Source organism: Porites lutea, chromosome 8, assembly GCF_958299795.1.
Source record: "Porites lutea chromosome 8, jaPorLute2.1, whole genome shotgun sequence".
Taxonomy (NCBI): domain Eukaryota; kingdom Metazoa; phylum Cnidaria; class Anthozoa; order Scleractinia; family Poritidae; genus Porites; species Porites lutea.
In genome coordinates, this window is record NC_133208.1 from 21224474 (window position 1) to 21250448 (window position 25975).

Consider the following 25975-nt stretch of genomic DNA (forward strand, 5'->3'; position numbering starts at 1 on the left):
CCTTCATGATTCTTTTTTGTTTAGGTCTAGCTTTTTCAGAAGGTTTTAGTAGCGTCTGGTTGCGGGCGGTGATTTCCGATAGATTTTTCTATTCGGAGTTCGCCAGTTGTTGCCGAGCACAGCTAGAGTTCAGTTTTTTTCTTTTCTTATCGAAAACACCTTGACGATGGGAGGTTAAATCGCGTAAATTTCAACTCGTACCCTTGACGATTGGCGTTGAAATCGCGAAAATATTGTCCTCGTCGATCGACGACCCGCTTTCGGCATGGACTGGACTTCTGGATGGGACACGGATCAGGACATGAGTAAACTTATTATACCTTGGAATCAGGGATAATCATTGGAACTATGTTAACTTTAAGACCTTGGAAACACATTGCAACTAATTTTTAACCGTGTCAAGATCATCTTGGAATATTAAACTTGATCTTGCATTAAAACATTGGAACTTTATCGAACTTTGTAACCCTGGGTTCGACCCTGGATAAAGCAAGCGGAAGTTTTGTTTTGTTTTGTTCCATTAACCTAGATAGAACGCCATTATGCTTCCATAGACCAACGCATCCCACGGAAACGACTTTAAGCGTCTTGTTTAAGTTAATCTGGATTTAATTCCTATTCAGATTATATACGAAAAATAAGGGGAAAAAAGGAATAGGAACCGGAATAGGAAGGGGAATATAAACAGTGTATAGAAAAATGAAAAGGAAAAGATATAATCGTTATACAAATAAAAAGCCAGGGAATGAATTAAAGAAACAAGAAAACACCCTTGAAATGTTAATCTAATTAACCTTTCTTTATCTTTAGCCTATGACACATTGTGTTTTCGTGTCAAACATAATAGCAAACTTAAGCAACGAGAACGATGGAACGATGATGGAACGCTTCTGTCTCACACAACGAATCTGAATTCTTCATCTTACCTTCCACTGTGCGAATTTGTTGAGTCAGAGCACCGAAAGACAGAAAACATCCACTTCTAGTTTCCATTTCTCATGTCCTCGACGTCAACGTTCTGGTTGCTTATTAAGGTCCCTATTGCACTCGGTTGAGGTAGATGAAGTGCTGGCTGGGATGGTGATGGAGGCGGGGGGGGGGGGGAGGTGGTACGTGTTAATACCCTTTTTAAGCTGTTGACTATCTATCTCTGGTTAACTTCCCAAATTAGCACATTACAATATATCTATGCAGCAAACCAGAGGTGTTTGACAGCCCAATAAACGTCTCCGATGGGTGTCTCGTTTACATATGGTCTGACAAATAATATTAACATGTTATAACCTCCTTCCTGTGAGAGACAAAAGGAACCTTAAGATCTGAGCTGATCCGACAAACGGCAACGCCAGCGAAAACGCCACTGAGAAACTGAATTCGGGTCTTAATTCAAACTATTTCTCATTAATTCCAAATTGTCCAGTCTTTTAAAGGTTGGGAAATGAAGCTGGAGACCGCGTCCGAGCTCAGAAAGACACAATAATATTTATCGCCTGCCGTTCACGTTCTCAAGAGAACTTAAGATTTGATCATTGACGTGGTAGTTGTGCATAGGCGGTGAAGAAATTGACAGAAAGCGCGATGCACTCCCAAAGCTGTTGCTTTACTTATTTAACTTGCGGCTTTTTCTACCTTCTCGTTTCCGTAATATAAAGAGATTCGTGGGGGGGGGGGGGGGTGGGGGGAGCATGATACCAGACTAGTTTTCTTATTTTTTGTATAAATTGAATTAGAATTAAAATAATTTAAAGTAAATGATGTCCCTGTTCTTGTATCGGTTCCCCTTCACATTGCTGTTACTCTTCCTTCGCCGTTTCCGGTTCCGTTTCCGGTTCCGTTTCCGGTTCCTGTTCCCATTCCCGTTCCTATTCCGGATTCCGGTTTCCGGCTTTTCCAGACGCCCCCTTTTATAATTTTTATACACCAAATTCGAGGTGAAACAGTACTATTTATCATACAGAGCTCGGACAGAATGCGGTATTTCACAATTTTTCAAGACAAATTGCACTCAGTCAATATTCAGGACGAGCCAAACCGTTCAAAAATTTCAGAAAATTTCCAAAATCACTCATACGGCCAGCTGGTTCTCGTTTCTATAGTGCGAGCTGTCAATGTGGTCGCGTGTTTGAATGAACTTTAACACAGTTACGCTTCAACATAATAGCGAATTTATTATTATTTGTTTTGTTATTTAATGGTTTCAGCTATAACGATGTGTAATCTTATAAAGCGTTTGATACGCGCGACATTTTTTAGTACTCCTGCAAGCGATGGTCATGAACGATGAAAACAAACGGCACGGACAAGCGATTAAAATTGCAAGAGAGACTACTAACAATCAAAAAAGAGATATAATTCCGTGAAACATTTACAGAGACAACAATTTTCATTCACGAAGACAAGTATTAAAGTGTCTCTAAAAATCCTGAGTCTTTAAGCGTAAAGCTTAAGTTTATGTTTTAGCCGGCTTCCCGGCGCAGTGTTTACTGTTTTCGAAGGTGAACTCCTCGAAGCAAGAAAATCGCTCAAAGTTTTCTTTCTACAGCCAAATTTATAAGTAAATATTCTTCGGAACGTTTCCTTTTTATTTGTGGTGAGCAAATATATCTGAAGGCTTTTTAAAGTTCTGTAAGCTTATATCAAACCTGATACTAGGTCAGATCATTGACTCAAATCCTACAAACGTGCATAAACTTGCCACATAAACTGTCAGCGTGAACTGTGGAAGACTTCATGAAAGCATCAAATACAATAATTACTTAGGCTTACCATTCGAGTCAGTCCCTGAAAGCTATCAAGGGAGGCCACAGTTGCTTGAGACTTTTAAACCCTCTTACGTATTAAGCAAGGTGAAAAACGAAAACGATGCCATCCGAAATCGAATTACCAAATTTTGACAAGCGACGCATTTCTCAACCAAAACCCAGTAAACAAACCAGCCATGAATAACAGAAGACTCTTGATAGCAGCTATATTTCATTTTGTACATCGAGAGGAAAAAGACAGTTAAAAACATGACAAGTTGACACAAAACTCTGTCAGCTTCAGCTGTCAAAGTAAACTACTTTCAAGATGCTGCATATTTTCCGCATGAACTCACCTGTCAAATTTTGACCAATCAGAGTACAAAAATTGGACGAAGAGCGTGACCAACGCGTGACCATGGTAAGATAAGGTCTTCCCAGTCTGTGCTTTTAAAAAAACTGGATGAATTTTCGCTTCCGAGGTCAGTTTGGAATCAAAATTCTAATAGTGCGGGGCCATAGTGACGTAAACACAAGATATTTGATATGAATCCTTGGAAAAAATAAACTTGAGCCTGCGATCATTTGAAACTGGTAATTTGTCAGCGGATAATTTTCAAAAAATACTCGACCTCGATGGGTCGACACTTGAGCCCGCGGTACGGTCAGGTGATACTGGTCAGCGGACGCCCTGTTTTGATAGCTGTCAATTGATTACAACATTGATGTGCAGCCTGTGCAATTAGTCTTTTCTTGAGCTCCCAAACCAGCTAAAAGTGTGAGAGTAAACACTGGTTGTCCTGTGGTGCGGACGGACGGCGGGCGGTCGGTGTACGGTCACATGATTACCAAATTTTCTGGGACGGGTAGATTTACTTAGCAATGGGGCTCCGCCCACGCGCGCGCGTGGAGCTCCGCTATGAAGTACCTACTATTTTTATAGGTAATACCACTGACCTCTATGACCTGTTAAGCACGTTAAAAGAACATGGCGGCCTCAATCTGAAACCAAAACAAAACGCTCGAAGGAGCATTTCTGCGTCAGTAATGAGAGTAGTGGCTGTATCTCCTCGTTTCTAGTATTTCTGGAAAATAACTCCTTACGCATTGAAAAGGCATCGTGCTAAAGGATGTTTCTGCAAAGTTTATAGAGGAGTTCACGCTCATAGTTGCATCATGGGTAATCAGGGCAAGATGGCGGGAAATTCAAAGATTTGTTTTGAAATTCAAAGCCAGCTACTTCTTCCAGAATTCATATATTTGACGCTTTTTATGTGAAAAGTGTACCTTACGAGTTCAAAGAAACTACACCTTAAGGTGGCTGAACACAGTTTCGGCAGTTTGTTAGTATATGTCATTTGCCAAATCATGACAAGAGAAGGGTTGCAGTTCACAAACTGAAACTTGGTAAGTGAAAAATATATTGATGAAAGACTTTGATTGACAGGTAAAATTTGGCATTTTCGTAGTTTCCATGCCAACATGAACTATTGAATACAACCTTAAAATTTCACTTTTGCTCAGTTTAAAGACAATTTACTCATTAGATTTTCCCATAAACTTGCACATAGCTTACTATAATTAATCATTACCATTTGAAATTTATTTGACCAAATTTTAACATAGGGGTTTTTAGATAATCAGTAATATAATTGTACTGTAATTATTAAATGTGTCACAAAAATCGTCGGTTCAACTTCCATATAAAGATCTCATTATCTAAAATACGATAAAAGTAAAGATTCCTCCAAATATCACAAAATTTTAATGAGTAGATTTTGAGAAATCGTCTTCTGTTTACCTTTTTTTTTTCACCGCCATGTTTGTTTATCTAAGTTAAAACATTCTCCGTCACGCGAGTTACCGCTGACCGCCCGCAAAACTGTGTTCAGCCACCTTAAATCTGGAGTGCAAAGAAGTCCGCGATCAGTTTTTAGAGAACTTCAATTTTTTCCATACATTTTCTGTAATTTTGATACTTTCGAATTACAGAAAATGTATGGGAATATCATGAATATCATGGAATAACGTGGAATACCTTTTCACCGTAAGTAATTTCAAGCATCCGACATGTCCTGTCTTTCAGTTGCACAATTAGTATCAAGAGTCTCTAAAGCGTACATCGAATTGCACAGCGTAGTATTTTACACACCTTTAACCTAAGATGCTGGTACGGAAGAACATTTGTCAGAAAATTGAAAAGCAGAAATTAATGAGGTTGCATTCAACTTTCTTTCAAGGACAATTCGCACTCGATCAGGAAGAGCAATTACCACACCCCAAATTGTTTCGTGACTTATGATTAAAGATTTCACTGTATTCTAGCCAAGGGATACTGGTGTTCTGGCCGACCATCGGCCAACTCGGGGACACACTGCAAAAACAGGAACGCTCTAAGCTCTTCCGTTTTGCCTCTGACAGGAAATTAACAATTTAACAAATAAAGTTGCATTTAATCTTAGTTACTTCAGTTATAAAGAATAGTTTTCGAATAACACGGTTAAAACACGAGCCCTGATTTGCGGATATGCCGCTAAACGTTTTGCTGACTTCTGACCTTTTCCTGCCTCTGACAGACATTCAGCAATTATTGAATGGGGCTGAGTATGATATGAAGAATTTTTCAGATCGGCCGAGCAGGATAACACCCTCCAAGATCTGTATAATTCTTCTTAGTATATACTAAAACAGTGGATAGTGTTTTTCGCGCGCTCTGATTGGCTACTCAATCAGTGAATATCCTGCACTATTCACTGATTCACCTCCAGTTCCTCGGAGCGAGCGACGGCAAACTCGCGTAAGTTGCAAGCAAAATGCCTTCCCGGTTTGCTGCCGTAAACAAACAAAGAAATTTCACAACTAATCAAGCCAGCTGTTTCCGAAATACAGGAAGAAGGTGACAAAGTTTCGGTTGGAAATTTTAACAGGTAAAGCTTTGTCTTTTTGACACGAATTTATCGATAAAACCGGTGAAAAAGTTTTTTGTTTACAAATGCAAATTAAGCTGAAGTCTTGCCTACTTTATTTAGTTGAGTTGTTCATAAATAAGCTTAAAACTAAATTTAATAATCTTTTTTTATAGAATGATTTTAAATACAAAAAGAATTCACAACTCCTTTTAAAGAAATTTCCCCGTAAGAGCTAAACAAATGCCTTCAAAAGTTTTAGTTGTCGGCAAGAAAAAGCGACGGCCGCGGCCGCCCGGTCATTACGCGCCAAAATTGTAATCGTTGGCAACAGTATTTGATCAGTTAAAAATCGTCATTTTTGTGCTCAATTATCTCACTGTTTTAGTATATACTAAAACAATTATTCACCTCAGTGTCGGTGGCTAGTCGTGGATATTTACCTCACTGCTTCGCAGTTCGGTAAATATCCAGGACTAGCCACCTCCACTTCGGTGAATAATTGTTATATATCACGAGAAAGCTGAACCGGCCAGTAACAGTTTTAAAATTCGTTAAAAATATTTTTCCACTTTCAATAAAACTTGGTTACCTCCATCTATATAGTGTTTCCGTCTTCATAACACTTAGCTGTTTCAGGTTAAGAAGGTATGCTTATTCTAGTGGACACGATTCAAACAGCAGACAAATGACCGGTGTTGAAAAGACTAAACTAGGGTTGAAAAACACAAGTTTAAGACTTAGCTAGAGCAGCTTGTCACATGAGTAACATCTAGCACGTTATAATTAATAAAAAATACCGTATAAATCACTTTCCATTTGCCAGCCTTTTATTTCAAATCTTTCCAAAATGCTAACGAATGCTTTGCCGCTAGACAGCCCGAAAAAATGACCACGTAACGCTTGGTAAGGATGTGAGGCAATCCAGGAAATACAAGTAAAGTTAGATTTTTTTCTGAATTTACAATGAAAATGAATGAATTTGAGTAAACTGGCTAGCATGAATGTAAACAGAAGAAAAAATAGCTCCCCCCGACCGATAAAAAGTACAAATGAAGCTTACGCCTTGTTAATTCTGTTTTTATCCTTCTGCTCTTGTCTTTACCGGCTCTCTACAATTTTTCTCAGCTAAAGTGAGTATACAAAACTATTCCACTCCAATTTCCATGAAAAACATCCTTCACCCCTCTGATTGGCTAGAACTCATTTGCGTATGAAAATTACGACGAAGCTTTTCAGTATGTGTAATTAAAGGTAATTAATGTCTCATCTGGACCAGAATGGCTTGCTCTCTTACTTTCAGTATGATGTCCGTCGTAATCGCGCTGAACCCCCTTGACCGTGAAACAGTTAATAAGAACTAGTGCAAAAGAGCACAAATAAACAAAAGAAGACAATGGAATTAGTAAATAATAGTGCGTAGTATTCTACTACCTATTACACGGGGTAAGTAAAATCCCTCTATAAGCTCAACCATTTTTTTACAAGTGTCTCCCAGGAGAGTATTTTGGGGCCTGTTTTATTCATTTTCAACTGTTTTACACTTCAGCTCAAGACATTGATACGATCCAAAGAAACCTCAACGAAGACGTTAACAAAATTATTTATGTCACCGATTAGAAGAAAACGAACTGATAACCGATAAAAATTGAAGGCAAGACTGAGACTATGCTTTTCGTAAATTCAAAAGGAACCACCCTCAAGGAATGGAACTTTAAACATCTCTGTTAAAGGGACATGCACCAACAATACGTTTTCCTACAAGAACCTGGGCATTGACCTACATACAAATATGAGTTACACTTTTAAGATCAATCCGCCCTCGAGCTAAAATACGCTGAAACAATATATCTATCAAACTATAATATGATTCTACCACAAATTTTTTACATACTGCGGATCACGTGCTCTTGGTTGGTAAGAAACCCGGAACATTCTAATAAGGAATGTCGAACAAAGAAGTTTGAAAATCATTAGGAACAGTAATTTGAAACTTTCATCAGTCCAAATCATAGTTAAACGCAAAAGCGGTCAACTGGTCTTTGACTATCTTCAAAATATTGCCTTTTGCTCTTCCTTTATAATTGTATTTTATAGACTAGATCATTCTATGATTGCAAGAAACAATGGTTTTTATAAAAAAATTACCTTAAGTTCGCCTCGAATATGGAAAAAAGCGGAGTTTTTACTATCAACAGTATGAACGGGAGCTAAGGTTTTTAATGCCCCCTCAATTGGACTTCTATGGCTTAATTTCAGGCGTTTTCTTTTTTTTCGGGGAAAGGGAAAAAGAAGAACGCCTGATACATTTACTTCACGGGTCGTCTGCCGCCCCTTAACTAAGGTATCTGTCAACATTTGTGTTATTGTCATGTGTCGCATTTTAACGGAAATTCAAGCGGTTTCCATCGAAATGATATTTATCTACCCGCGTTACAGGCAAGCGGTGAATTTTAAGTTGATACAGTAGTCGTAAGCGAAAACATCACAGATTTTAAAGACCAAGTTAGCACTGCTGTTATTGCGAATCTTGCCTTATCGTTACCGTGTGGTAGCTTAGTTCAAACAGTACTAGTAAAGTCAAACAACATAACTCATTGAAAACAATAGTGGCGCAACCGAATTCTGTATTTTATTGGAAGTAGTCAAAAGTATAGGAATTGATTCGGCGGCAAAAAGTCTTCATGGTCAGTTTCATCGGTTCGCAAAAGTGCGGGTTTAAAATCGTCAATAAGTTATTTTTCACACACTTACACGAAGTTGAACTCGATCGGAAATCAAAGACAACAATTCTGCCCAGTAGGAGCTAGAAAGCATCGAAGAAGAAATAGCACATATCCTTACCGGCCGCAGCAGATAACAACTCGTCCTCATCTCAGCTGTCAAGGGTTTTCTCTTCAGTGTCATCTTGTGGTTTCTGTCATGAAGAGACGAAGGTGACCATAAGGTGACAAAACCTACGTAATAGCTCCGGAAATCAGATATGTTACCTGACCGGTGGGCGTAGCGCTCCGAAGGATCTTTTGTTTTCCGACCAATCAGACAAAAGTCCAGATTTTGGACTACGGGCAGACAACGCGTAAAGTAAATAAATCCGGCGTCCCCTTCCCCTCGTCTTCCAAACAAAAAGGGAAGAATGACTGCCTGATCGCAGGTTAGACTTTTATTTAAGAAAGCAATTAGGTAATCTACGTAACGTTTACAGGACCCCATTGATAACAGTTTTTATACACAGATAGGTTTTGTCGGTTTTCTTAGATCCTGTTGAAATATTCCTTATTCTAATCCTTCTTTCTATCATTATCATTATCAGTATCATTTAAAAGAATAGTCATTTCTCACCTTGCGGACACCTCGCTATTTCCGACATCTCGATAATACAGAGGGCAGCCAGAAGGCAGCCGAATCCCCGGCAAAGCTAATAACGATTGAGCGAAACATACTCATTGTCAGATTCTCAACATCACAATTTTATCGTTCAAACACTTGCGAAAAAGAGCACCGAACTGCCAATCTCCATCATTCATACACACTTATAAAACATTTCATAGTATTTTTAAAATATTTCATTGAAGTCGTTTTGGCTGGATTTACGACGGTTTTTCTTCGCCTCAATGGAAAATGCAGAAAATGTAAATACATGTTACCAATCTTATGCAAAAATTGAGAAAATTCTCCTTGCATCCCGTTATTTAAAACGTTCTTTATTAAGTACATTACCTGGCGCTCCCCATGGTGTCTGCAATAAAGACAGTTGATTGTGTACTAGAAGTAATCGGAAGTTAGGAGAGTGCGTTTGATATGTTTGTTAGGCCTACAGGTAGCAGTTGAGAGGGAAGGGTGGGTGGTTGTTGTGATAGATTAATTTGATCATGGCATATTTTAAACGTATAAAGGATTGCTTACAGCGAAACCTCTATTTAAACTGTGTATGATTATGAAAAAGTGTTGAGGGCTAGTGTTATTGTATGGTTCTTCTCAACAAGTGCAGTAATTTAGTCGAGTGTGTTGATTTCAGTGACTTGAGTGGAGCTACTGTGGGCTGTTTATAAGTTTTTCCGAATAAATAACATAGACCTAAAATGTTCGTTTGTCCAGTGCTGAAAATATCACAAGTCATGATGAAATGGCGCCGCAGAGCTTCACATCTCGGCAGATTTACTTTGGGAAATAAAGGCCGCCAGTCGATTTAAATGTTCTTAAATCATAGCCAGTCTTAACGTCTTATTGATGCTGACAGTTTCGATGACTGTCAGCCATGTTTATCAAAACTTGAAAAACATGAAAAGTGTCAGAAGCCTTAAATAGGCTTCTGAAGGTGTTAATTATTGCGATAAACGCGCAAAGTCACTCTGTAGACGCCCCCTTCACCCCCCCCCCCCCCCCCCTGGTTTGGGGGTGGAGATCAACCTAAGATGTAAAGACGAATGTGTCATTCCTACAAGCCTCCGTTTAAAGTGCCCTATTAATTCCGTCAAAGCAAGAAACATTGTAGAGAAAGCCAGAAAGAACCTTCTTCGAGAGAGGATTCGGCTAACAAACCAGAAAATAAGTCATCTACAAGACAAGAAGCGACGTTTAGCGGAGCGATTCCCAAGCGACGTCCAACAACAATTAAACACGCACCTAACAAGAGTTCATGAGAGTGTGCATAAACAAGCAAAATGCAAACAGCAAGATAAGCTTGCAAACTTAATCTCAAAGTCGAACAAAAATAATCCTTCTGAACCAGACCTTAGTGGTACACAGATAAAACGGTGGGTTGTCAATCTTTCCAAATACAAACTTAACCAGGATCAAACTAGTGTTCTGTCGAAAAGTTTAAATTTTGCAATAACACCACACCGCATTCCCACAAACGCCATCATAGTAGCTACGGAACTGGCATGCAAGTCGCTCCCTACCAACGAAGCAACCCAACTGAGAACAGAAACAGTCGGAGCGATCAAGTCATCAAAGGTCCCGAAGAGCAACATTTCTAAAGGGGAAAAAACGGCCCTTCGGTCACTGAAACAGGAGGATTCCATCATGATACTGCCAACAGACAAGGGAAGAGCCACAGTAGTCATGGATTAGACCGAGTGTGAGGAAAAAGTCAACACCATGTTGAATGACGCTCACACTTATGAGAAATTGCAGGCCGATCCAACCAGTTCTTATAAGAGAAAGCTGATCGAAAAACTGACTAAGCTAAAAAAGGATGGCAAGATAACGGAAGATCAGTACAAATACTTGTACCCTACATCTGAAGCAACACCCAGATTGTACTGCACACCAAAAATCCACAAGGCTAACAACCCTCTGAGACCTATTGTGGATTACACAGGATCAATTGGTTACAATACATCTAGAGCCCTAGCTGACCTCCTGGGACCTCTGGTCGGCACTACGAAACATCATGTCAAAAATTCCAAAGAGCTTGCTGAAGAATTATCCTTAGTCACATTAGAACAAGAAGACATCTTCAACTCCCACGATGTTGTGTCACTATTTACCAAGATCCCTATACAGGAGACATTAACCATCATAAGAGAACGCCTAGATCAAGATCAAGATCTAAAGAAAAGAAAAAACCTAGAGGTTGATGATATAATGGATCTAACAGAATTTATTGCCACCACCACATACTTCAGTTTTAGAGGACAATTATTCAAACAGAAGTTCGGCACAGCCATGGGCAGCCCAGTATCCCCGATCCTGGCTAACTTCTTTATGGAATGGCTAGAACAACAGGCCATCGCCACTGCTCCCATAGACTGTAAACCTGAGCTATGGAAACGATATGTGGATGACATCCTAGAAATCATTAAGAGGGGAAAGGTGGAGGCTCTGACAGATCATCTCAACGGAATAGACAAAACAAACAGCATCAAATTCACGCACGAACTAGAGAAAAATGGCCAGATCCCATTTCTGGACACCCTTATCACCAGGAGGGAGGACGGATCCATCAAACCACTGGTTTATAGGAAAGCCACACACACAGACCAGTACCTGTCGTTTCAATCGCATCATCCACTTCCGAACAAACTTGCTGTCATACGGACGTTATTGGAAAGAAGTGACAGCATTGTCACGTAAGTAGAAGACCGTAAACAAGAGGAAGAACACATAAGAACAGCACTCCATACATGTGGTTACCCGGATTGGGCGATAAAGAAGGTCAAAGAGCAAATTAACAGAAAGAAAGCTATTAGAAAAGATAAATCCAAGAAAGATAAAGCACAAGGAAAATCAAGAGGAGTGGTGACTGTCCCATATGTCCATTCATTCACGGAGAAAATACAACGTATATTCACTAAACACAGGGTAGCCACAGTGGTTAAACCTCTAACCACCCTCAGACAGGTTTTAGTTCACCCGAAGGACAAAGTTGAGAAGCACAAAAGGCTGGAGTGGTGTACAAAATTCCGTGCAACCAATGCGAAAAGGTATGTATCGGTGAAACAGGGAGACAGCTGGGAACCAGGATCACAGAACACAGAAAGGAAGCAGAAAAGATCTCTGACAGAAATTTCACAAAATCCAACCGCAGAGCTTCTACCAATGAACCATAACAGACCACGTCTGTCACAACAATCATATTATGAATTGGGAAGCAAGTGAAATAGTTGAGCAGGAAAGCGACAAGTTTAAGCGATGGATTAAGGAATGCTTATGAATTAGATCGAACACTCCTACTATGAACAGAGACGAGGGAGCCTATCAGCTTTCTCCCACATGGACACAAGTGATCTCCACTCCCAAACCAGGGGGGGAAGGGGGCGTCTACAGAGTGACTTTGCGCGTTTATCGCAATAATTAACACCTTCAGAAGCCTATTTAAGGCTTCTGACACTTTTCATGTTTTTCAAGTTTTGATAAAGATGGCTGACAGTCATCGAAACATGTCAGCATCAATAAGACGTTAAGACTGGCTATGATTTAAGAACATTAAAATCGACTGTTTACCTTCACTAGCCTAATGAATTTCTTCAAGAAAGGCCGCCAGCTACACAGGTCGGTAGATTTACTTCGTGGCACAAGGGCCGCCGAAACTTTTGAAAGATGAAAGCTTTGGAAGATTCAGCAAACACAGATCGATAGTAGACCTCCAGAAAACTCTTGAACTATGTACGCCTTACGAAGATTCAGCAAACTTTTATAAGATGAACGCTTTACGAAGACAGAATAGCAGACCTCAGCAAACATGTAAAAGATGAACACCGAGGACACACGACTAGTGCGCCAAAGTAAGGCAAAACGTAAGCAAGCGCCTCAAAGCGAGGCAAATGTGTGTCGACACAAATGCAATCTCAAAACACCTCGGTTGTTAATTGCACAGGACACCCAATAATGCACAGAACACCCAACAGAAATTCGGGGTTGCGTTCTCGTACCTCGAACGCAATAACATTGGACTTCTGTATTGACCTCCATAGCACCATGCGCTGAACCCACAGAGCCAAAACATGGCTTGAAGATGGATCGAGATTTCAGACACGGGCGCTCTGTAAGGTTTTACTGCTATAGCGGATATCAAAGAGTCGGGGCTGCCTCCATTACGTGCAACGATGGTAAATGGGATGGTTGGGTTCCACTGTGTAAAGGTTAGGAACATTATATTTTCGTACTTGATTTTATTAGTTGGTGACAAGGATTAACTGAGATAGAAAATGTTCTAAGCCACAATCTTGGATCTATAAAACAGACAGAAAATTTGGATCCTCCCTCCCCTAAATCAAGGATGGGAAAATGGCGCGTTTCGGCTTTCGCGCGGATTCATCCTTGACTTGGGGGGATGGGGGTTTGCTGTTCTATTTTATTATGTCCAAGAGTGCAGGTGGGAAAAACGACAGGTCAATAATGTTATGAAGCAAATTGTTTTGAGGATTATACCAATAGAGAGGAGAAGTCGTTACGTCACGTTGCCATGATAGCAATTTTTCTGGATGACGACAAACCGAAAATATCACTTAAAAAGTGAATTCGCACTGTTTCAAACTTCATCGATCTTATTCAATTTCATTTTTTGTCAAATATTGGCGAAATATTCTGGGGGTGAATCCAAAAGGACCGTATCTACGTTTAGTAAAAGACAATTTTTGTGTTGTGTTTACCTACTCCACTGAATCGGGCGCATAAAAAGTAGGAAGTTTCGTGTCATTGTCGCAGTCGTGAAGCGACGGCTAAGAAATGTACAGAAGCATGATGCACGTGCGGAGTTGTTGTTTTGCTAATAAAAACCTATTGCTTTTTTGCCGTTCTCGTTGCCGTCGCCGTCGACGTTGGTTAAGCTCCCAATTGTTGTGATCCAGCCATAGTAACGTGACGTCACACTTCTCCTCTCTATTTCAATCACTGCTGATTTGGTAAAAATTTCTAGATTATAGCGTCGCTCCACGCGCGGCGTTTAGCTCCATAGCTAAGAAAATCTACCCATCCCAGAAAATTTGGTAATCACGTGACCGTACACCGACCACCCGCCGACCGTCCGCCCGCACCACAGGGAAACCAATGTTTACTCTCACACTTTCTAGCTACAGCTGTAGTTTGGGAGCCCAAGAGGAAACTAATTGCACATCAATATTGTGACCAATTGACAACTGTCAAAACAGGGTATGCGGACCAGTATCACCTGTCCGTACCGCGGGCTCAAGTGTCGAGCATTTTTTGAAGTTATCCTCTGACAAATTGCCAGTTTCAAATGATCGCAAGGTCAAGCTCATTTTTCCAATGATATGTGTTTATTTATTTTTCAATTGAGGTTTGTTTGTGGGATATTTTTTCTTAATCATTTAGCCCCTCCTTCTAAGGGTGTCTGATGCGAAAGGCTCTTAGGAATGTGAATATTTCTTTTTTTTTGGCTTAGAGTTCATGTTATTACTTCTTGACTGTTTTACCATAAGTATAGAAATGGAGGCTTCGCTTTTAGCCCTGGCTAAATCTATATATTATTTTATCTACTTATTGTATTGTGTGAAAGGTTTGAACCCAGGAGTCATTTCAAAAGTAGGTTGAGTTTAATCGTCCGGGTGAACGTAGTCCTGAATAGGACTGTTGTTGTTGACAGTGACTGACGTTTCGACAGCCTGTGCGGTAGTCATCTTAAGAGTCAAAGTGTGTGATACAACTCACTTTGACTCTGAAGATGACTACCGCACAGGTTGTCGAAACGTCAGTCAAAACCAAGCACCAATTATTTGAAACGAAGCTTCTCTTACAGCGGGGCCCTGTTATGGAATAACATGCCAAAAGCTTAAAAATGCTGCATCTGTTAAACATTTTAAACGAAATACCAAGATGGTACACGGCAATCATGTAAAGCAGTTGTAATTAGTTTTAGTTTTAAACTTAAGCTTAACTAATGATTTTCCTTGTATAAATAAAGATTTATACATCTGACTGAATTTATGAAACCATCGCTTCAGTGAGTGTCTACAAGTCCTATGCTAAGTCTGTCCTTGGTACAAAGACTTTGACCCACCCCACCAGGGACAATAGGTGACTATCTGCGCCGCCCTTCGAGCTCTGCAATTGTCATGATAATCATTCTCAGCAGAGGCCTGATTCAGCTGGCTAGGGCAAATTAAGAACCGGGTATTTGCCAGTCAAAGCCTCTACTGATCACTGCTGCTTACCAAAACAGCCCCCTTCCTACCCCACTAGTTTTGACCCCAAGGCCTGATCCACCCACCCACTGTTACGGCAGCCCCTGGGCTAAATATATCTACTCGATAAATTTGTAAATATAGTTTATTTTATGTGAAGACATAATTTTTCTTTCTTGTGACGTATTTATTTCACAGTTTTGCGTTTGAATTATACAATCAAACTCTTTTTCAATGAAGACCAGTGCGTTAATTACTTGTTGTAGAGTAACTTCATTCATCTTTTTTTTCTTTTAGACATCAACGAATGTTCTACCAACTCTCATAGCTGTGACGTAAATGCGGTGTGCGGTAATACTCTGGGTTCTTACACATGCGCTTGCAAATCAGGATACTCGGGTAATGGAAGAACATGCTCTGGTAAGTTGAACAGTGTAATTTAAAAGCAAAGTGTTTATGCTGAATTTGTCTTTAGCAGTATATGAAGCAATTACCCCACGCAAAAACTCACAAAATCTGATGACACTATTGTATGTAACCCAGTTAAACAGGCAACGATGGGTGTACATAAACTAATTATAAAAACCTAAATACACCAGATGAATTTCTAAAAATAAATCTATTCGATAAAGTTGTAAACATAGTTTATTTTATGTGAAGACATATTTTTTTCCTTGTAACGTATTTATTTCACAGTTTTACGTTTGAATTATACAATCAAACTCTTTAAACGAAGACCAGTGCGTTAATTACTTGTGGTAGAGTAACTTCATTCATCTTCTTTTTATTCTTTTAGACATCAACGAATGTTCTACCAACTCTCATAGCTGTGACGTAAATGCGGTGTGCGGCAATACTCTGGGTTCTTACACATGCGCTTGCAAACCAGGATACTCGGGTAATGGAAGAACATGCTCTGGTAAGTTGAATAGTGTAATTTAAAAACAAAGTGTTTATGCTAAATTTGTCTTTAGCAGTTTACTGAAGCAATTAACCCAAGCAAAAACGCAAAATCTGATGACATTATTGTGTGTAACCCAGTTAAACAGGCAACGATGGGTAATCATAAAAAATACATCAAACTAAAAGCTAAAATACACCAGATAAATTTCTAAAAATATATCTATTCCATAAAGTTGTACTGTATGACTTGCCCAGTATCGGGACGGTACCAGTATCCGGACACTTGAAACAAAAACTCAATTTTTGAGGCGCCCTTTTCAGTTCTCGGTAAACGAAATATTTCGAATGAAACCTGAACATTTCAGCTTTAAGATGAAAGTTTTGGTGATTTGAAAGCTTGCGAAACAGTCGCAGAAGACGCCGTTCTGTTCAAGTGAGTAAGCTTTTCATGGCTAATATTTACGCTGTTTACTGCGCAGCAAAATTAGTGCTGCTCAGAAAAGGGAGGGTAATGTGTGATATTTTCAAAGAAACTGTTTTATTTTTAAAGTGAAGATACTTAAGGAAGTCAGGTTTTCAGAAAGTTTATTAATTCTTTTTTGAAGTTCGATTTGTTTGGAATAACGGAGGCCAGAATCATTCACTAAGTATTGATTTTAGGTGCCCAGTATCCGGACAGTTTTTTCTTTGCTGTACAGAATCGATGAATTAGCTGTGTACATTATCCGGATAAGATTTATTTCATATCAGTAACTATAATTAAAGCTTTGATATATGATATAGTCGTAAAGTGTAATTCTACTCAACTCCGTATGGAAATTTTCTTTACTCATTCAGAGGCGACTTGACTTCGTGTGCACGGCTTGTTTCGCGTGCCTGCATTTTCTATATATAACCGAAAGCGTCTGCGTTGAACCTGGAATTCTCGTACTTTCCCCAGTTGTGACTGCTAGAATGGGGCTGCAACGGTCTGAAAAATGTCACAAAGGGATTGAGAGACGTGAAAGAAGGAGGAATTAGTGCTAGATAAGAAGGTTTATTGTGGGGACTGAGCATGAAGAAATAAACACTGCAGGTCAGACTAAATAGGAGAGTGACCTTTGACCGTCGGATTGAGGTCCCTTCTCCAAGCTTTTTTTTTAAATAAACAATGAAGAAAAAAAGTCGTCTGCAGATTGGCTAATTGAGCTTGCAAACTGCGGCTTCGGCATGTCCACGGATGCCTTCCTTAAATCATTGTAAAAGTTCCTAGACAAGGAAGTGAGAATTATACCATTTTTAAAACAGCCGCTCGCATTCCCCACCATACCCCAGTCATTTGTTATGTTTTATTTCACGATGCTAGGTTATATTTTTGGAATCGATTGCCAGACTACTTTGCAAGTGCAAGAGAAGCTTATAAGTAGCTTGCCTGTCGAAATTTATGTATAATTATGTTGTTATTGTTGTGTCCGGATACTGGGCCAGCTGTCCGGATACTGGGCAACATACTGAGCTCTACAAAAATATTAATTTCGCGATGGAAGCAAAGGCAAAAAAGTTAAACTGTCTTTCGTCATATTAAGGACTAAAATGATTTTCTCTGGGTCAAATTTCAGAGCTCTTGCGATTAACAAAGGACAAGAGAGGATAAAGGGTACAGAGAAGGCATCGCCAATACACACCCTATTCCATAGGTAATTCGTCTCGAGTTATTTTTAGAATCGGGATAAAGTTACCTCACGCGCTGAGTGGATGTTTCGTGGAGGTTTCGCATGACTGAACGCCGTGCAAAACATGTCGAGCGAAAGGCAATGAAAGCGTAAAGAGATCGAGAACATTTCTGAATATTGAAGCGAAATGAGTCGGCGCTCACATGGGAAAAGGGAATAGCTGGACTCTTTGACAACCCGTGAAATCAGTTTAACTCGAAGTTGTCGTAACCTTAGTGCTTTAATAAAATGAGAAATTTCGCCGGTCTATTGAAACCGGTCGTTTGTAGAATAAAAAAAGTAGGACGCCAAGTGTTATTTTCGTTGACTAATAAAAGACTAATAAAAGAATAAATATCAAACCAGAAATTGCTCTCTTGAAACTGTAAATTATAAATGATCCTGAGAGAAAATTCAGTGTGTTAAGGATTTCCTCGCTGTACTGTTTGCTCTATACAAGAGAGGAAGGGCGATTCTTTTTTAATTTCCGTTTTACTGACACAGCTTTAACAGAAATCTCTCTTTAGTCGTTTTCGTCGACAGAACAAATAGCAATATCGCTCTCCGCGTCTTCCACCATTTTTTTCCGCGTCAATTTGTGAAGGACGCGTGGCTCTGAGCGTGGGTCATCCACCCAGAACACATTCGCGCCATGTGATTGGCTGTTGTTTAACTCCCCTTGGGATCTATGGTCTTAAAAATAACTCGAGACGAATTACCTGTGGAATAGGGTATGTATGGGGGATGCCTTCTCTGTCCCCTTTATCCTCTCTTGCAAAGGAAAGTTATTGCAATCTTAAACTGAAGTGTCCAGATACTGGGCAACATACTGTAACTATAGTTTATTTTATGTGAAGACATATTTTTTTTCTTGTAACGTATTTATTTCACAGTTTTACGTTTGAATTATACAATCAAACTCTTTAAACGAAGACCAGTGCGTTAATTACTTGTTGTAGAGTAACTTCATTCATCTTTTTTCTTTGTTTAGACATCAACGTATGTTCTACCAACTCTCATAGCTGTGACGTAAATGCGGTGTGCGGCAATACTCTGGGTTCTTACACATGCGCTTGCAAATCAGGATACTCGGGTAATGGAAGAACATGCCCTGGTAAGTTGAATAGTGTAATTTAAAAACAAAGTGTTTATGCTAGATTTAGCAGTATACTCACAAAATCTGATGACACTATTGTGTGTAACCAGAAACTCATAAGGGGTTAAAACATGTAACTCTCATATGTTTGCTTTGTCCGATGCTCGTGATTATTCATTTTCGAAAGTACCAGTAGGTTCCCGCGCCCGCTTGAAAAAAATCGCCGACAAACGGGGGAAAAAACTCCCGAAAGCCGAGAAAGCTTTCAAAGTTTGAAACCAGGAATCTTACCGAAACACTGAGCAAGATATTATTGCCTCACCACCCGGGCCTAACATAACATTATGAAACCCACTGACGTTCTCGCAGCTTCTTGAAGGGTCTTGAAGTTGTCACTTCAAACATGGATCAGAACGATGCCTCGTTGACCCTCTGCACAGTAAACTTATACTGCAAATAGGCTTTTAAAATTCTTATATTTTCGAATGAAATTCATTAGCTGCGTATCAAAGTGTCCAAAACCTGACATCTTTGCAAAAAGTGATGCGTGTAATGAATGTGAGAAGCATTAAGCTTAAATTCAGCTTGGATGTTGTAGTCATAATCGTGTTTTGAGCTAATTTTATGAATGAACAAGTAGACGCCTGAAGGCGTTTACGCAGGATGTGTGGGTGTAAGAAAGAATTACGGGTATGTTGGATGGCAATGGAAAGTTGAGTAGTGTATGCAACAAATGCGTGCAGGAGAGACGGAGATGTTCTGTTAGGGACTAATACACTAGAAGACGAGTTACACACAGGGGTTCCTTTGCTACTCAAAAAACTTACATCAATATTACCACCATATATGTTAGGAGTATGGGGTAGTTCACTAAAATTTGCATTCCTTTCCTAATGTCCTCAAAAAATGCACTTCCACATCTAACAATAGCATGTAATGTATCATACTTCCAATAACTACAGGGCTGCAAGGCTGTGCTCTAGGGAAACTTTCAGGGAGCCCTTTGGGCTCCCCAAGCATTTTTAGCCCAGGGTGCCCCGGCCTCCAAGCTGGTCGCCCAAATTTATAAATCAATGAGCTGTTAGTTAATTATTAAAAATTAAACAAATTATTTTCTTAACAAGTCAAGCAGAATTTTGTGGATATTTTTTTCATGAAAAATCACCTCCCTTTGACCTCCGGAGTGTGCGAAATAAAAACCCGCAAGTTGTCATATCAAAGTAAGTTTTCGCGCCATATGAGAAACATGGACAACGCAGCCGAAAATTTCATGTTTTTTAAATGGAAAAGTAAATTTTGGGTCAAAAATAAGGGCACTATTCTTTTTACTAATCATTTTGCTTTAAAGGGGCTATGTCACCCCACACGCATGCGCATATAAGTTTCGTGGTTTGCAGGCTGTTAAATATATATATAATCTATAGACGGTTGAAATGGACCTTCCTGGACAAACGAGATGTCAATCCAAACGGATCAATTAAAAACGACAGCTGTTTTAGTATCTTTCAGCCTGGTTTTCATATGTCGGGAAAATCCCAGACGATCGGGGATTTTATTGTTTCCCGACTGTCCCAGATTTTGATGACTAATGAAAACTCGACATCGTAAATATCTCCGATCGTCTGGGATGGAAGGGGACAAATTTGGAGAATCAGTAGCGTTTCTATTTTCCCAACGCGCCCGTCGACGCGTCCCAGATCTCTGCAATGGTCGGCGATCATTCCCGACAAATGAATTTGTACTGTCGGGAACGTCGGCGATGAATTTCGCTCACCACCAATCCCCTAAATTGCAGGGCTCCAGTCCCCAATCACACATAAACATGGCGTATCTGGGACAGACTTGTGGCGATTATCTGATTTATCGGCAAAATCTTGGACGGTCGGCAAAAAGTAAAATCCCCGATCGTCTGAGCTTTTCCCGACATATGAAACTTTGCGAAATTTCCTATTTCTTCTATACTTTACTGATAGCAGTTTTCTTTAAATCTTTTTTGCTAAAATTGCGAAAAAAATTTGCTAGCAAATTTTTGCAAACAACATCGATCCTGGACATAAGTGGCGAATCTAGGAGCTCTTTTTAGGGAGATCCACAAGTTTGACTGTAATGAGTTTAACCATCTTAGTCAGTTAAAAAGAGCGGCGTTTCTCAAGTGATAGCAGTAAATCTGTGTATTTCCTTAACGATTACCCAAGCTGATCTCTACCCACATACTATTTGCCCATTCCATTTTTGTACAAGACACGTCATCCGAAAAAGGCTTTAGTGCACCAAAGACAACCAATCCAGCGAAAAAAAAACGTGCCCCTCTCGCTTTTACTGCGCTTTTCACAAACATGCGAACTCTAAAGTTCAAAAGCCGCCTTCACAATTGCGTTTTTCGCTGCCGTCAATCATACGATCACAAGCAACGAACCTTGAAACACAGAAACTCACAAAACGGATCGAAACCCACCAATCAGAAATCACAATCATTGACCTTTTGAACTCGTTAAAGTAAAGTTTTGTTTCCTAAGAGGTCCGTTAAGATGATTGAAGGCAGCGAAAAACGCAATCGTCAGTTGGCTTTTGACATAGGCTTACGGGCAATTTTTTGCCAGGGGGGGGGGCGGTAATCCATTTGCCCAAAAAATTCTTGCAAGTTGCCCAAATTTTTACAAAAGAGTCGAAAGGAGACTAGGGCCATACAACAAAATAGGACGTACTGGCATATGAAAGTGGCTCGATACAGTTTTTCAGAGTCAATACCTGCCAAGTTTGAGCATAAACTACGTCGCCACAAACAAGAATTTGGAAAAAATTACCACCACAGTTGTATTAGATAAAGAGGGAAATTTGTCATGATCAGGATTGCAATGACATCGGAGCTGTCATAGCAACGAAATGACGCCATTACCTATTATACTTGCAGCAATATTTCTCACTGGGAACTGTTCTTACAAAATCGTTCAGGGGAGCTCTTTCCTCCAATAGTCGCCTCGATGTTCGTGAAGTTAAACGTAAGAGCGTTATCAAGATTTTTAGGATGAAGTTTTTATTGTTAGAAATAAGGTTAAAAAAGGAAAATCTTGATGTTTAGACGTAATCTGAAGAAAACGGAGCGCTTTTTGACCTGCAATTTCACCTCATAGTAGTTTCAATCTTTTTAAAAACGTGTATGAAAGATCATGGAGATAGCTCCTGCCAATTGCTATAAGAAAGGATTTGATTAGCGCTCGATCTTGTTAGGGGTTTTGTAAACATTTCGGTCTACTTAAACAAATTAGTGAATAATTTTTAAACCGCTCGATAAATTTTTTTTAAAAAAATTATGATTCTTCTCGTAATTCAAACTGAGAATTGGTCAACCACTTCACTTTCAGACCCATTGCTGATGCGTGTTCTAGGAGCGAAGGTGATTCTAGAAAGTTATGCGGAAGTTTATTCTAATCAATTCACGACTGGAAATAGCCCACTCCAGCTAGTACAGTGAAGTACAGTGCCCAACAACAACAACAACAAAAATCAGCATATGATACCCTTCCCTTATAACCAGAAACTCCTCACCTGCTAGGCAACCATTGTCTCGTGTAAACGTAACTGAATATAGAAAATAATAATTTATCTCTTCAAAATAACAATAATAATAAAAAACATGGAAACGTCTTTAAAAACTGGCTTTGCCCAAATTTTCTCTTGCTGCCCAAAAAATCTGAGTTGCCCAAACTTTGGGGGGGCTGCAGCCCCCCTCGCCCCCCCGGCCCGTACGCCTATGGGCTTTTGAACTTCAGAATTCGCATGTTTGTGAAAAGCGCAGTAACGATAAGCTTAGAAGCAAAACTTTATTTATTTATTTATTTATTTAGACAGAACACATCTTCTGACGACATTTATGCTGTGTGACGCAAACAATCTTCTCGTGCAGTGCCATCCCGATAACTGGAAGTTCAAGTGTTTAGTAATCGACGGTAACAACCAGTACTACGTTTCATGTGAGCGGGATACTATTAACGAGGCCATTCGCTGTAACACATTGACTCATAAGTACACTCGTTTTATGTGTTGCCAACCTAGGTGCCCATAAGACATCCCAAAGCGTTCTATTTTCCCAGCTTTTCCTAAGTTCTGATGTTGATACTGACAAAATACAATAGGTAGACACAAAGGCAGCATTAAGCTATTGATTCGGATCATCTCATTGACTGGATAGTACAGGAATGTAATAAGCAAATATTTCCTTTTCTATTTTTTTCGTTTATTTGGTTTAAATAAATAGGCACCTATTAACATTTAACCTTTGTCACAGTTCTGTCATCGAACATATGGCGATGATGGCTCCGCTGACCAAACAATAAGAAATGCGAAGTTTAGAATTAATGTAGCCTTCCGTATAGTACAACAGAACTGAAATGATGCTGAATAAAATTTACTGACTAGAAAATTGCTTCTGTTCTACTATTTTCTTCTTTCCTGAAAGTTGCTGGTTGCAAGGATCGTTCCTGATCTATCTCTAACCTGTCTAACTAGATCAGTTTTGAGGTGACCAATATTGTCATCTTCAAGCCGCACAAGGGTAATAGTTTTGTTATCTTAGACAGGGAAACATAGAACAAAAGCACTTTGAACCTCAACAAAATCGACAATGATCCCACAATATCACGGGAGAGCAAGCTTCAACGTTTCTTACGCAAACCAAAAAAGAACTTACAACTATTGTCTGGCAAAATGCCTGTGTACTCTTGGATCCTGACATACCTACTGAATTTTAGACTCGTGACACGTTTTCGTTTGTTAATGGCACTGCCAAGTCTTGACACTTTAGGTATGTTTCTGGTTTACGGTTTCGTTCCGATGCTGAAAGTCTCTTCAGTAACATCCCCCTTAGAATCTATTGATTTAGCTATTCATTATAACTAAAATGACAACTTGGAAAATAAGCTAAAAAGTGATAGTCTCAAACATTTTTTCTGCCACGGCCCAAACTCACTTCCTTTTCCAGCGCAATGGTGCTCGGTGCTCGCGAATCTGTTCATGGGCCACCTTGAAAAGATTTGGCTTGAGCAGTATGAGGGATCCAGCATTCTGTTTTACCGCAGACAACAACCAGGCAGACAACAACCAGGGTACTGTGGCATTTTTTAATTACATTGACAGTCAACAACCTGATATACTATGTACAACGGAGAGGGATATCAATCACAAACTGCCCTTCTTAGACGTACTTTTCAAGTAGTCAACAGCAACCCTACATTTCTCGTCACATCCGTTTTTCGCAAAAGTACTTTTACTGGTCTCCTAACTAATTTTACAGTTTTGTACCGTTTTCCTACAAGTTGGGCTTAGTACACACTTCATGGATAAGGTTTTAAAAATCAAAAATACCCGGCTCGGTTTAAAGGACTATTTCTTCTTCTGGATTAATATCTTTGTTCAGGACAGTGGCTTTTTTTCTTAGTTTTCTATTCTCTTGGTCATAGCGTGTTAAACTCTCAACAGTAAAAGACCTCACGTTAGAAAAGATGATACATGGGAATTTTTCTTAATTGTTTCTTTCAAAACATTACCATATTTCGGACGATTTCGAAGGGCAGTGAAATGAGGTAAATTGAAGACACTGTACGAATCCTGAAGCCACCACAAAATGCAAAATAAAGGCTAGTGTGACAGGAGTGTTAGAGCCGACATTATATATATGTAATATCATATATCAGATTGAAATCTGCACGTTGCTGTTCTGTATACTTTCAAAATTCAGAAGTGAGGTTTTCGTATAACGTCTCAAGAATGCTGCACGCATGATAATGACGAAAAACGGCAAAGATTTGTCTACGTGGGATTACAACGTTGGAAACAAATTAAGAAGCACTGGAAAACCCTAACAGCTTAATTTGATACGTAACCTTAACTGGCTATTTAGAAATCCACCAGCGGCTTCACTGCGTTGGTATCCAACGGTCAAGGGAAATAACACCTTGTATTAAACTTGTTTCCAGGCGTTCCTCTATTTTTTTTGACCGGAGTTGACTGGGAACAAGTCAATATCCTACGTTTCGGGGGAAAACTTTAGATGACAGCTTACACAGATCTAAAATTCAACTGACCATGCGGCTGATCTAAAAACCCAACTGACCAATGGTGCAGCGGCAAACTGAGCACCCCAAGTCGCGTCCAATCCTTTTCGCGCGCTTTCGCGTTCTCATTTGACGTTACATTTTCTCTGCTAAATCCAACAAGCACCAGAGGCACTAGCTTATGAGCCACAACATATAAAAGGACGCTATTTACATCTCACTACGCCTTAAGGTCACTTTATGAAATTTAAAAATGTGAATGATACTTGCAGTATATTTTATATAAAGAAAATTATTCATAGGAAACAGGAACATCCTCAGTTTCGCGAATGATGCATTAATTTGTGCGCCGCTTTTCAAGGCGCATTCAGAGATGATGACGAGTGGCGTGACGTCATTTTTGTTACGAGCCCAAAAGACGTTTAGGAATCGTTATCACCGTCATCAGGAAGAGCACTTCTTTTCTTTTTGACATTCATTTCATATATTTCAATTCATAACATGTTCCTTTCGAAAAATATAAAGGACAGTACGGCCGTCGATAAAGGAAAAAGTAAACATGGTTGAGTGTAAAAAGTAAAAGACGAGTAGACTTGTTAAGTGATTGAGAGAGCGCTTAAAAATCGAGGCCAACGTGGGTGGTCCCACCGCCTATTTCTTTGACGATAGAGCACGCTTGGGACGCATGGCGCGTTTTGGTGATATAACTGAATCTGTATTCTCTACTTCAGCTCAACAAGGAGAGCTCTTCGCCCCGGGGGCTCTATCTCTCCTGTAAAGTCGTGGTCACGAAGTCTCATGCTTTCAGACAATTAACAGATAGACCTATTCGGCTAACTCAATGTTGTACCCAATTCAAACCCTTCGGGAATAAAACGTTTTGTTTTCAGCAATTTCCAGATCATTTAAATGTGAATGCCACATTATAATGCAAATACAATACACAAAGAATCTTAGCCCCGGGAGATTTGAATTGGGTACAACATTGAGTTAGCCAA

General features: G+C 39.6%; 1 protein-coding gene across 1 annotated transcript in view; it reads left to right on the forward strand.

Moving 5' to 3' along the window:
• LOC140945339 (uncharacterized) overlaps positions 1 to 18968 on the forward strand; it is a 554440-nt gene extending 535472 nt beyond the window's left edge. Inside the window, exons 21-23 of the mRNA XM_073394375.1 lie at positions 15535 to 15657; positions 16034 to 16156; positions 18823 to 18968. Coding sequence (XP_073250476.1) covers positions 15535 to 15657; positions 16034 to 16156; positions 18823 to 18968 — 392 coding nt within the window. The remainder of the gene's footprint in view (positions 1 to 15534; positions 15658 to 16033; positions 16157 to 18822) is intronic.
• The last annotated feature ends 7007 nt before the right edge of the window (positions 18969 to 25975 follow it).